A 14,447-nucleotide genomic window follows, 5' to 3' on the forward strand; every position below is an offset into this window, starting at 1 on the left:
CTCTCGTTTACACTACTTTCTTGCTTAGCAAACCCTTATTTATCCTATAATGCAAGCATAATCTGCCCAACATGTCCAAATGCCCACAGATTCTGAATTAGTGGAGTCTTACATCACGAAGTTTCAGGCTGTCTCTTGTGAAAACAAGCTCAGAGAACTCCCCACTACAACAGTTGCAAAAGCACTCTAAGCAAATGACTCCTTCCTTTCTCTTTCCATCTCTTCCTGCTTCATGTTTCAGTTCTGACTTTCAAAGGGCACAAAGGAAAAAAGACCAGAAAAGGGTGTTCCTTGGACATTTGAATAGTTATTTATTGAGAAGCCACAGTTTTCCACGCTTTCATAACTGTAGGCTTTATATAAGGCAAAAGCAAGATGGATCCACTACTTTACACAGAAAGAAATAGCTCTGCAGAGGACCCCAGCGTCGTGCAGTTACAGATCCAAGTGCAATGTACATGACAGATATAAAAATCAGTGTGGAACAAAATAATTTAAATTATGGTTACAGTCTACTGAAGGAAATATCCATATCTTATTATAAACACATTTATAGTCTAGGGTTGTAATTTAAATATTCAGTTTTTTTTACATACACTGTTATTGAAACATAAAAGCAAAATGTAACATGTACTAGGATAAACTCGGACAGAAGACAGTTGCTCCGAACTGTGCTTGATGTCTGGAGTCACAACAGGATCCCCCTTGCCATGGCAATTAAAAGGAGTGACCCATTGGGGTGTAGTCATCCTGTTTTGGTTAACTATGAGGATAAATAAAAGGATGGGTTAACAAGGACACTAGGCGTCCATTTTTTAGTTTTAGGGGAATAGAAGCAAAAGTTGGTTGTTGGAGACTTGCCTTTTGTTTCTCAAAAAACAAAGCAGACCTACGTGTCTTAATTAAATTAATTTATTGTACTCACTTAAATAACTGGCATCCATATACATGAAACAAAGAGGTAAAAGTACTTGGTGTACTCGCCCTCACAACCATTCACTGTCAACGCATACACGGCACGTTAATGAAGCATCATTTAACTTCGCTGGTAAAAGGGATATGCCTAGCGGTTGGACTACGGTTCTTCACAATCGGTATTTAAAGAATGGCGCTCTGTATTGCTGTAAACATACAGACATGGATTGGGAAATGGTGGATCGGTAGGTCATTTGCTAATCTTGATACCACATAGCTAAGATGGCGATCGTGTTGGTAAACATTTCATGGGCATGGTAGTTGACAGAGAATTCCCTAATGGGGTTAACTAACAGACTAAGGACATGCATTGATTATGGGATCCGTCCCACAGGACGCCGGCCCAAGCCTTCTAATCATCCTCTTCGTCTTCCTCATCGCTATCCTTCATGCTGATGCCCTGCAGACCTCCACCTTCACTCACGGACGCTGTGGCTTCCTCCACAGTGAGCCGGTTCCGGATGGTTTCGTACGTTTTGCTGTTTAAAGTCGAGTCCAGGACTCCTTGCAATCGGAAGTCCCTGTAGGTTTTCTAAGGAGGGAAGAGATGCAGTGATCAGAGAGATCTCACTTCCATGGAGGGGAGGGAAAGGATGAAAGCAAGTGTGGGGCTGAGAACATTGGCCGTCAGCTAAGTGTCACTCCTCATGCCTGGTCAAATGAAAAGCCATCATGTTCAGATTTCCCTGGCACTGAAAACTGAGATTTGTTGATTGACAGAAAATGAGAAATTGTGACAGGATAAACTGTATTAGATGAGACAAAGCAAAGAACATAAGCTTGTGTTTATTCAGTTTCATAAAGGGAAATGTTCCATAATTGTTTCGGTTGTTTTTTGGGGGGAGGGGTGTCTGGTTCTTTCTCTTAGGTTATTAGAATATGATAAGCAGTATAAGGGGCTCTCAAATATAAATAATGGATCAAATGATTATGGTATTTTTCCGATTCCTGCTGCAGTCTGGTTTTTAATATTTTTGAGGCTTGTGACTGCATATCCCTCTGTCTCGCTCATAAGACAGACATATGTATGTTGGTATCTGAAACATATTAAGTGCAGCAATGATTGTGGGGACGATGGAACACTGAAGCCTCATCAGCATGTTGCAGGCCTGTGACTCATCTCTCTCTTTGGAAAAGAAGTGTGTCTCTTCCGTTCACAACTTTGTGGTCTCAGGGAAGAAATCCGGCTCTTTTTCGAGATGGATGGTTTAGTATTCCTGTACCACAGATTCTGTGTTCCTTCAGGCAATTTCTCTCGGATTTCCTTAGGTATCCCAGGGACTGTTTTTCTAGAAATCCCTTAGTGTTAATTGAACATGACCAGGAGCATCTGGCTGTTGTCTACTTCATAAAAATTTTTATTGAAAGGGGTCTCTCTCTAACTACTTTTCCTCATCACACTGCATATCATTTTAGCGACCAATTCTGCTGTTTGTTTCTCCTATTGATGTGGGAAACTCACTACATGGGCAAGACAAGGAATGTTAAAATACTTCAATACCACTCCCAGTGGGATTTCTACTTCTTTGTAGTCTACCTAATGCAGTCAGAGTGTCAGCCATCACACCATCGACCTTTACTGAAGGTTACGTGTTGTAATGACTGCAGAGGTAGTGCATGCTGTGCAGCTCAGAAAGTCCAATCACATAGGGTTATTGGTAGGATGCCTCAATGTCCACTTTGCCAGTTTACACCTGTTGTCCCAGCATGAGTTTTCATAGTATCTGCTTTCCCCCTTAAAAATAATCTGGTTTTGATGCAAAATTAAAAGCTCGTTATAATTATAGACTGACATGCAAGCTCTCCTAGGTAGCTACCTGAACTGTGTCTTCACCTTGAGGGAGAAGGCTAGGAGGTTGAGCAAATGTAGGTGTGGTGTATACCACATACTCAGGAAGTTAACTAGATTTATTTTGTATTTTTCAATAAGTTGTTACTACTGACACTTTGCATAACTTAATTGCTGCCAGATATGACGAGGTAAAGAAAGGAAGAAAGCATTTGAGTATTCTCTCCTTCGTTCAAATTCCAGCTGGATTGTATCTTGTTACTTTTTAATCCTCTAGCTTGTAATATAAAAGTAGAGGCTCAACTGACATTTGTCTCATGTTAGATGGATGAATAAATGCTGCTCAGTAATAAATGACTGGATGAATGAATACATGGAGCGAATGAAGAGGCAGGAAAGAAAGTCAATAATCTTTGGATGTTTGCCTTGGAGAAGGAGACTCTGGGGAATGTACTTTGTAAAGAGGTGGTGAATTCCACCTTATCCCTCTGTGTTGCGGCTTTAGCTAAGCTGGACCCACTTTGGGCAAAAGTGAAGGGGTTTCTTTGGCTGTCATGTTTCTATGTCCCTTCCCTGTGATTCATGTTGGTGGGTATTTTTTTTTTGGCAGAAGGCTAAGAATAACCTCCCCTCTGACAAATTTTTTTCTTAATAAAATATTGTTAATTCCAACATTCTGAACATGGATGTGGAGATATCAGTAATGGAAAGATATTTTAATATTAAAATTAATGTCTTTGTTTTCATGTCTATTCAGTAGGGGGTCACACAGACATTTGCCCAAAGAGTATTTATACCCAGAAAATGGAATTCAAGTGGTCAAACAACAATGGCTAGTGAGCTTGCCTTAATGAACTGAAATAAAAAACATGCGAAAATCAGTCTGGGTCCATAGTCCAAGTGCACACATTTCTTCTTTAAGAGCTGCAGTGCACTGCTGTCTGTAACATTCCCTGGACAGACTCTCTGTGAGATCACATGCAGATGATAATAATTCTCCTTAATTACACTCAACAGATCAGTAATTGGTTTAAGTCAGCACTAGGGTAGAGGGAGGGCACCTCCACTGAAATGGTGCTAATCCAATGGAGCCTAAGAAATGGGGTGAGGAGGTAAGGTGGGGACTGCAGGGGTAGGAGGGAGTTTGGGTAAACTGTTAAGAAATAGAAATCCAGCTACATTTTATTGTTAAAATATTTTAAAGGTGATTTTGTGCTTTGAATGAGATTTTTGCATACAAATGTTTTAAAACCTGCTATGGAGAAGCATCAAATGGAAACTGAAATGATCAAAAACGTATTTACCTCCTTCTGTGATCTTATTACTTTATGTAAACCACTGAGACTTCACGCTGAAATAATTATCATTAGTCCATGGCACACACACAAGAACAGGGGGAAAAGCTACTTTCAGGGTATGTTATCTCACCTTTGTGGGACTCTACATTGGATTGTATACATGTGTTGTCAGAGAAACTATTTCAATTAACTATGAGGACAATACTGATCTGCATCCTGATCTCAGGACATATTTAGAAATAGCTGAAGGTAAATATTTCTATTGAGTCAATTGTGGCAAAATTTTATTTAATTAAACCACAAATGAAATTGGTAATTGATGCAGTTAGCACAGTGGTACCAAAAGCCAGCCTTTGAAAGTATAATGCAAAGGGCACACAATGGCCCCTGTGCTATTTTTACACAGCAAATACATAAAGTATTGTTCCACCCTTTGATAAAATGTCAAATTCTTTTTTATTAAATTTTCATTTGATGTCTGAGTAATAAACTAACCATACACCTCAAAATCACTTCATAGGTTTTTCTTGCATGAGATACTGTTGTAGAAGTCACCTTGTTTTAAATGTAAACTCATATTCTTTGTGTTTAGGAGGCTCTTCAGCTTGCCAGTGAAATGTATTCCCGTAAGCTATTTGCAAAGAAGAATAATTATTTTTCTTTTACCTTTACCATCCTAATTAGTGTTTTCAACTGATAAATGTGAAGCTGTAAGTCCATCCGGTCCGTCAACCACGTGCAGATCACGTTCATGGAGCTGTTGTACCATTGCTGAAAAAAGAGACAGAAGTTCTCCAGCCAACACATCATGGAGCATTTATAGAGCAGAGAGGGGACCGAATGCATCTGAGTACCCTACTCTGTTCCAAGAGGAAACAAAATGGTTAAAGAGAATATGAGGGCATAGAGGTCATGAGCAATTATTGACATAAAATCACAAGAAACCAGATCAGCCTAAAAGAGATGAGCTTGAACTTGGAATCTAAAATAGAGCTCCTCTACTATAGACATCTCATGTACCATCAATTCACAAAGATCAACATTTGCTCTTTTGATTCTCCTTTTTGTTGGTTAATTTCACTCAGTAGAGATTCAAGTCATTGTTTATTTCCTAATGCCTTTGTCTCAGGTGCCCAGGAAGACGGGGCTTCTCCACTGAGCTAACTGATGTCACTTGCTGCTTACCTTTAGAAATATTCAGAATTTGTCTGTAAAGGACAATTCCAAGATTCATTCCAAGAATTTAGAGCAAAGTCTACTTTCATTTTTCTTGTTGGGATGTTTGGATAAAGACAATGAAGGAGAGTTTCTTTTTAATGGCCAAATTATACTCTGGGCATTTTATGTGCCCTTATGTTGGCTGTGCAATCTGTTTTAATCTTAACACAAAAAAATTATGGAAGATGAGAGAAAAAAACATCTAGAAATGAGCTCATTTCAAGCTGTTGAAATCATACTTCCCCTTAAGGGGGTTAAATTTTGCTTCTTGTCTGTGAAAAATGCTTGAAGCTGTGTCACTTTAGACTGCCACCCCTGTGGTGCAGGAAGTCTCTGGTGCGGTATAATTTTGCAGCACTGCTCATATATTCATAAATCTCACTCGGAGACATATGAACAGTGTTATGAAGTGTCAGTATGAAAAAAAATCTAATCTTTTAAACTTCACCAGGTTTCATTACGCATTGCCGCTTATACCAAACAATTTACAAATAAGATGGAAAGGTGTGGATGGACCTATATATTTATTTATAAGGCATCTATATGAACTGGGCACAGAAGAGACATAAAAAAAGAGTGGTTAGAGCACTGAGACGATGCATACTCTCATGCTAACCAACACACACATACACACAGCACACATGTACACACATACACATTGCACACCAGGATTTGAAAAGCATAAATAAAAACATGTTTCTGATGGTAACTCCACCCTTTCTCACCGAAAGATCATCCAAAATCAGTTTATGCCTAACACTCACAGTTTTTCCGAAGGCTTGTTTCTGACTTAATTTCTTTAAAAAAATTAATTTGGGTTTTTACTTGCAAGGTAGAACTGCCAAGTTTCACCTTGCAAGAAACGACGGAGTCTCAGCCATGGCGTTCAGAAGCCCTCATTGAAATCTTTCATTTTAGGCTCCTTCCTCATCAAAGCCAAGTGCGGCTCTCCTTGGAGCCCAGCCGCAGACAGAGACCACATACCCCAATCAAGGCAGCGCTGCAGCCTCACAGCCAACTTCTGCTCTTTTAAAGATCATGGAGGCGAAACTGTCAGTTTAGGAGCCTTCTGTCCCTCCCCAGGAAGCAGGCGTTGGGGGTGGAGATTTTTTCCTTGAGATTTGCAGTTCACTCCACGGAGCGGGGTGGTTTGCCAGGTCAAGCTGCTTTAGGCATGGACAGGTTTTCCCCTCTAGGAGTGAGAACATTTTACTGAAAGTTTTTTTGGGGGGTAGTGGTTATTGGGGGTGTTTTTGGCACCTCCTGCGCTGGGATTCTGGAGCTTGTGCTGTCACTGTGTCTGGGTTTGTTAAGAAGGGGTCTGAGGACAGGAATATTACCAGGTCACTGGCATTTCTTCAGCCCTACCTTACTCTCAGCAACTGGGGCTGCTCTTGTGTTCACCCCAGGCCTCCAATTCCACATTTACGGGCTGTATCTGACATGCAACCGAGGGCTCAAATGACCTATTTTGAGAGTTATGAGTAAGCCTGCCCTCCTGCCCTCCAGGTTTTGGGGATGGAAGATGATCTTCGAGGAACCTGGATGATCTCCTGGCCAAACCTGCAAGCTCAGGGCCTCATGATGTGTGCGTCTCAGGGACACAAAAGAGGAATGTGACACCCTGGCTTCTAGGCAGAGGCGGCATTTTGCTTTGGCTGTGACAACAGGCAAACCGGTGCTGGCTTCGATCACTGCCAGCAAGCCTTGTGCAACATGCCTTTTTCTCTCTGCTGAGAGATGTGCCACCTTCCGGGGGGAAAAACCGACCCCCACCCCTGTTTTATATGAGTAGTCCCCATTCTTGCAAATGGCATCAGAGTAGTAAAACATAAAAACAAAGAGGAAGAACACCATCAGGACCCTTTTTCTGCTGCTGAAAGGGCAGAGGGGTAGGCAATGCAGATTGCAATGGATCAGTATATCACACTCACAGATTCCCACCCCAGGAGAACAAGAAAGCCCTGGAACATCCATTCCTCCTGGATCTCACATCTAGCAAAAGAAGTGTAAAAAATGTATGATGCCCCATTGGCTACACATTTAAAGAGGCAAAAGGGAGAAGTCGCTCCTTTCCAAACCTTATGCTCAGGAGATGAAATTGGCGGCACTTTTGGACGCAGCACAGCGCTAACTTGGTTTTCCAGAAACGTGCTTAAAGGCATTTGGATGTCAGAGAAAGCAGGAGTCACTGCCTTCTAGAACTTTAAAATGGTAGAGGTGAAAGGGAGCTTTCATAGTATCCTTTGTAGTGGAGAAAACAAAGGCACAGAGTGGTGAAGCCACTTACCCAAGGTCACACAGCTCGTGGCCCCAGCTCTCCAGGATTAAGCCCTGGACTGAAATAGCTGATCATCTGATCACTCCTCCTTACAAGGCTATAATAATAGTGTGCTTTCATCAGAGCTAATCCTGTGCATCTCTTCCCAACTCCACATTCAGGGTAGCACATTGACAGGCAGAAATAGGCCATAGTGGGAATTTTTACACCATAGAAATTGGCTAACACCACAAAGCAGGGCAACTTCCTCCCAGAAAGCCAGTTGTTAAACATTCATCAGCAGACTACTGGGTTTCTGGGTTGTTCCTGTGTTTCCTGGTGCTGTTTACAAGGCTTTAATCAGGTTTGCTTTAAGCTGAGATTGTCGTTAACACAGCAGATTTAGGATTCTTCAAAAGGAGAAATTAATAAAACATTTTTAGTTTTCCCCATTTTATTTTCTCTGTGGTTCTGGTATGCCTTTTTCAGAGATATTCTAAAACCTGGGCAGTAAAATTTTGATTAAATGTTTTTTAAACTCTTAGGAATAAAAAAAGTGAACTGATGACATGTACTAAGTATTTAAGTGTAATCATGACTCCTTCGCTCGTTGCCTGCCCTTAATTCAGGGACATTAATTGGAAACTTCTTAAGTAAGGTTACTTTAATGTTAAAAAACCACTGGAGAAATAAATCCCCAGTACCTTAGACACCTCTAAAGTATGCCTTCTGGGGATAATTCTAAAGGTTTCATAGTTGGAACCAAAAAGAATGCCCATCATAGCTATGGCCTGCAGGACAATAGGGCCCTTGGGAAGTTGAGGACTTCTCCAGTAGCCACAATCAGTTCTGAAGGCTCTAAGAGGAGCTGGAAGGTTGATTTAAAACTTTGCCATTTAATTCTTTTTTCTTCCATTCTACTATGTAGTCATTAGGAGCATAGACCTTACCTGCCTTTGCCTGGGTTTGTAATCTTGGGTAGGTTACTTATATTTTCAGAAACACAGTTTCCTGATTAAAAAAAATGGGGATTAGCTGGCCTTTCATAGGCCTTTTGATGGCTAAATGAAGTAAGATGGATAAATCTCTTATCACAGCACATGAAAAGGCTTCAGTGAATGCTGCCTCCAGGAACAACACCATCATCACCATTGCCATCATCTCCCTCCTCTTTTCTCACCCTCCCTCCCTCCTTCCCCAAGGATACCAGGAAACGAGGGAGAAGACAGAGCAAGTGACCAGACAAGCCTTGTGGTGGAGGAGGAAATGACTCCTAATTGAGTATCTCTGGAATTGGATGCATCAGTCTTAAAGGGCATTTAGCAATGCAAATTCTGTTGTAAACTTGTTTTTGTGGTAGATCATCAACAAAACCTACAAAACCATCCTAGGTGAATAAAGCATAGTTTAAATTATTCTGACCTAGATTTAAATATTGGATTAAAAGGATTTAGGCAAACAGTGAGTGATTTCAAGAAATCACCCTGCATGGGTAAATTACAGCTTCATTTTGGGTTACCCCCATTAGCTGGGTAAACTCAAGCAAGCTACTTACACTCTGACTCACACTTTCATCTTGGGGTTAATACCAGTACCTACTTCACAGGATTACTGTAGGCACTAAAAAAAATCATTGCTTTATGTAAAGTGCCTAGCAGGGTGATGGTCACGTAGTAAGTACTCAATAAAATTTACCCACTTTTGTTATTATCATACCCAGAAATATAACAGAAATAAGTGCTTTTAATATACAACAAAAGAGATTTTCTTGATTTATATCTAGTAGAAGCTTAGGTAATTAATATGCAGATATATTTAAGTCACAGATTCTGCCCTGCAAACACACAAGCTTCATGCAGAGCAATCCTCACACACAACCTATCTCTTCTGCAATATCAGGGTTCACTATAACCAGGACTAGGGTGAAGCAAGTGAGGCAGGAATTTGCAAGTACAGGATTGGATACTATCTTTAGTTACTATTTCGATAGTTTGTTCATCGTGAATTTTTGCATTCATTCAGATTTTTAAAATCCTATGTTAAATATTATTTTTCTTGATTACTGTATTTCTTGCAACTGAGAAGTTCCAAAATTTTGCAAATGAGAGGTAACTCATGTTCTTCTCCCTAGTCCCTACCCTTGAGTTTACTATTCCCCTGGAAACTTTATCTAGTGGAAAGGCTGAAGGGTTGAGAGATAAGAGAAATAATTTACATCTCATTGGACAATATGGAAGTCACAGAAAATGGACTTTCACTTAGATTTGGACAATCCCTAATCAGCAAGATGGAGCATCACTACAGTAGTCACGGCCACCTCCACCTAGATGAGTCCAAGGGCCAGACCCCCATCCTGATGCTAATTCGATGTCCTAAAGAGACCTTACTGTGAATGATTCATTTGTGTTCAATGCAAGCCACATATCACCCATGAGTGGCATTGGAAACAAGGAAGAGAGGCTGAAAGGAGATAGAACTGTTCACTGCACTTCCAGACTCAGTAATTGTGAGGGCAACTTACTACTTAACTTAGGAAACCCTAGTCAGGCCAGACCATTCTATAAGGATCCAGTTTACTACTTCACACAAGGTTCCTAATACATACACGCGCCCCACACAATGAATAAAAATAGCCACCAAGTCATCAAATACTGAGTCCTTACAATGTGAAGACACTATGCAGAGCATTCTACAAGCATTACATAAGTTAATTATCAAGCTGACCTCTTAAGAGGTTGACACTATTAACAGCCCCATAAAAAAAGAGGGATAGGTAAGTTAAATAAGTAGGCTGTTTTCATCCCAATAATTTTGAAAAGTAATGGTTTATATAGAAACAGTTCTAGTTCTCAAAGTTTCCTCAGTGAAGTCTCTCAGCTCAGAACTTCTCAGAGGAAAAGTGCGTGGGTAGGAGAATGCTGTAGAACATATCTCAGAGCCTGAGTTCAGTGGTGTTGAAAAGATTCTACTTTTTACCGGCTTAGAAAGTCGCTAAGCCCAGTGTGGGGAGTCAAGGGGATTCCCATGGAAAAACACTTAGAGTGTTCAAAGAACTGATGGCTGAGAGTCAACCATTACTGACTCTTAAGGGATGTGATTAGAAAAAGTTGGATGGGGATGAGGGATGCTATTCTGTAGTTAGAATCAACGTATTTCTTCTTCTCCCCTGTAGCCCTGTCTGGCTTCCTATTTTTTTTTTTTTTAGGTTGGTAACTCAGCAATTACTACTGGGAAAATTCTCAGTTACAAAATTCTCACTGTGGGCACTTTGAGTTTTCAAGAAGAAATATGATTAAAACAGTTGCCTTTATCACAATGGATTGAATTTACCTAACAGAGTTTTGGAAATAAAAAAGTTCTAACATTGATAAAAATTTTTAGTTCTGAAATTATACATCATAAGCTTTAAAATTGTCAGTGAATAGGGGGAAAAATAGTAGTCGTGGGAAAATTCAGTTTCATGTAAAATTAAAGAAGATGTCATCAAGGTGTACTGTAAGAGAAACAGTTTTAGACAGTCTAATGAAAATAGTCTAGTGCAAAACTCCGTTCTTTCTGTGTTGCTTTTTTCTTAAAAGAACAATTTTTTGAAGTGAGGCATGCATTCCATAGTGTATCACTTTTAGGAAAACACACACACATATACACATACTCCCAATAAGACATGTTAGCCCATGCTTATAACTGAGGGCAACATTTAGATCAATATCATAAAAATGAGCTCTTTTAGAAATTATGGTATTTTTTTACCATAAGGTCCAATAATTGTATCATGCGCACACGCCTTTTTTGATTAAAAACTTGTCACTCAGTCCAATATAAGTTAGCATGAATGGGTTGAAATTCACAAAGATATAAGTTCTCTTGTTAGTTCATTTCTAAATATGTATGTCCTTTGAAACTGGCATGTTCAAGGCATATATGCCAGGCAGACCAAGCACTAAATGCCTGTGGAGTTCACGTCTAAACTCGAAACAGTTGAGTTTTTATTATCATCTAGAGTCTCACTTCACAGATGAGGAAACTTGAGACTCAGAGAAGCAACGTGGTCTAGCAGCTAGTAAGAGGTGGAGCCTGACTCAAGAGCTGAGAGGCAGTGTAGCCTAGTGGCTTAAACAATGGACTTGAACCAGGACTCTCTTGTGTTCAAATCTTCATAAAACCCTTAACCTCTCTGGTCTCACTTTTCTTATCTGTTAAATGGGAGTAATTAAGAAGTACTTAGGGTTCTTGTGGGGATTAAATGAGATAAAATTTGTAGAGTGTTTACAACAGTACCCAGTGTTAGCTTTAATTATCTGAACCACACTATCCTACTCTACTTCACGAATACAAAAACACATCTTCCAAAATATGAGTTATTCAGGGTTGTGCAAAGCTCTGAGCAGCTTCTATCCTTCTGAAAATGTTTGAGCAAACAGGTGATTTGTAACCTTTTGGTAATCAACCTGTACTTCTGTACTGAAAAACACAGCAAATGCTGGAGGGGTTTTATCTTTTCTTTGGAAAGTACCCTTTCTCCAACTCGGCACAGCCACACATCAGAGAAATTGCCTCATCACATTGCCTAGAGTGTTTAACGAAGAAAGGACGGTTTGTTTTTTGGCAAGGAGTCAGAGAGGAAGATAATACTTTGACCACACCCATGTGACTAAGTTCTTCACTTCGCTTTTTGTGACCAAAGTGGGTTATAATTAGGAAAAATACCCACAACCTATCTAAATTGCTATATTGAAATACTGTAATGAAATCTCTTACATTTGAAGCTTTCAATGCATATTTCTTCCTTACAATTTGGGTAATTTAAGAGCATGTGAAAAGCACCATCCAGGGTTTCTTTACACTACTACCAAAGTACCATAGCTTCGTTAAACTGAGCCGCAATTCCACAGCCATGTCTCTCGGGTCTAAGTACTGCCAGGATTATAGTTCTATTCAGTGTTCTAACTCAGACTCAGAGAGGGTGTGATTAAGAAACCTGGGCACGTTCAAGTTATTTATACCAAGTGGGAAAAGCAATGAAGGAGTGCATGCAAGTTTCAGGATTTGTCAAAGCTTCCCAAAGGGCTTTTCTAAAAGTCTGTATCATCTCAGTGCTTTTAAAAATGGGTACATAGTTGAAATATGCAATCTCGTGCCTTATTTGATTTACCAGAACAACTGCTCCTAGAAATGGGTATTTCCCAGTCACAGCTTCAGGACGCTCAGCTAAGAGCACAAAGACACCAAAAATAACCAGAACTAAAATCAGAGGATAGAGATAATCAGAATGACCTTCTAGGTTGGGCCAAATCCTTTTTACAGTTGAGGGAGGGTTCCCCCCCCCCGGAACATCTGTAATTCTTTGAGTGCCTAAAACCCCATCCATACCTTAGAAGTCTTCACAACACTGTCCTAGTGCTGTGGCTCTTCAAGATTCTAAACTCTGAATTGCATCCCTGAAAACCATGCAATCTGGACTGCTGGAGAAGGCAGGGGCCCTAGTGGGAAACTTCAGTCCCAGAGACTAGAGTTGTCTGTAACCTGGAGCTGAGATTATTCAGCTGTGCTTTTTTTGCCTTTAGCATCTTCTTCTTAGGGAGAGATAGTGCAAACAAGACATCACTTTTTAAAGCTTGATTTAAATTGTTAGTGCTTGACATTTTTGCTTCTGCAGGAGCACGTATAGAATTCAGAATTTGGGAGCAATGTTATTTGAACCTCCTTAGAAAGGGCCCAAGTAATACTTTAATATTCTTAGACTAAAATGAGTAGTTATCTATTCAGTACCAAATTGCAACTCTCTAAACCTAAAGTGTGGAGAAATATCAAACAACAAGTGTTTTAGTATTGAGATTTCATATGAACGATCAAAATGATGAATCCATACTTGGACTCCTGACCTAATGTGCTACAGTCTTCTAACCCAAGTCAGTCTTATCACTATTAGTTGCCTGTGGAAAAATATAAGAGAAGTAACAGTACTAAAGGTCCCTTTCTGAAAGCAAATTAAGGGAGAGAGATTAACTCAAAGCTAAGCTCCTGGGAGTCTGTCTCTGGAAGACACATTCTTTGTTTTTTTAAGTGGTTTGATTAACTTGTTGGCAGTCTTAATAAGCTACCCAAGCTAACCAAAGGTAGACTAGAAACCAGTCTATTGCCTCTGCATTGAACAGACTGTATGAAACCCAATTAAGTTCTAAATGCCCAACCCCATGTTTCAATACAGTGAGTGGTTGGTTACCTGCAAGGAGATGTGATGGTCTCTGAAAGGCTTTCCTCCCTAATTCTTCCCAGTAGATGGTACTGTTGGAAACAGTGTCCCACCTCTCAATGAGAAAACCAAGCCAAAAGTCAACTCACGGATACCTACCTAAGGACAGGAAGGCACTCACATTTTCCTAAAGCAGAAGCACAAAAGTGAATTTTCAGTTGTGAATGCTACATCAACTCAAACGCTGATATGGCACGTCCACCATTTCCACAACCCAAGTAACTTATTATAAGAAGAGAGAGATCCAGCTTTTGAGTATTGCCTCGAAAGAAATTGAAAGCAGGATCTTGAAGAGGTATTTGCACATCCATGTCCATAGCAGCATTATTTATAATAGCCAAAAGGCAGAAGCCATCTAACTTTCCATTGGCAGATGGATGGATAAACAAAAGGTGCTATATACACACAATGGAGTATGATTCAGCCTTAAAAAGCAAAAAAAAAAAAAAAAGCAATATTTTTTTCACATGCAATATGGAGTAAACTTAAGGATAGTATGCCAGTGAACAAAAGGCAAATAAAGTATGATTCTACTTATATGAGACATCTGGAGTAATCAAATTCAGAGAATCAAAAAACAGAAAGGTGGTTGCCAGGGCCTAGGGTGCAGAACATGGGGGTTCTTGTTGAGTGGACACAGTGTTTCAGTGTGGC

At 40.0% G+C, this 14,447-nt stretch overlaps 1 protein-coding gene across 30 annotated transcripts in view; it reads right to left on the bottom strand.

Annotated features, from left to right (window-relative positions):
- Window positions 1-291: 291 nt before the first annotated feature.
- CADPS (calcium dependent secretion activator) overlaps window positions 292-14,447 on the bottom strand; it is a 473,884-nt gene continuing 459,728 nt past the window's right edge. For all 30 annotated transcript variants that reach the window (XM_037040838.1, XM_037040841.1, XM_037040843.1 and 27 more), the window contains 2 exons: window positions 4,729-4,833; window positions 292-1,507 (listed from right to left, as the gene is read on the bottom strand). In XM_037040838.1, the coding sequence (XP_036896733.1) occupies window positions 1,328-1,507; window positions 4,729-4,833 (285 nt within the window). In that variant the 3' untranslated portion in view covers window positions 292-1,327. The remainder of the gene's footprint in view (window positions 1,508-4,728; window positions 4,834-14,447) is intronic.

The sequence above is a fragment of the Sturnira hondurensis genome, unplaced genomic scaffold (assembly GCF_014824575.4).
Source record: "Sturnira hondurensis isolate 20B ecotype Veracruz unplaced genomic scaffold, ASM1482457v3 Scaffold0002840, whole genome shotgun sequence".
Lineage (NCBI taxonomy): Eukaryota > Metazoa > Chordata > Mammalia > Chiroptera > Phyllostomidae > Sturnira > Sturnira hondurensis.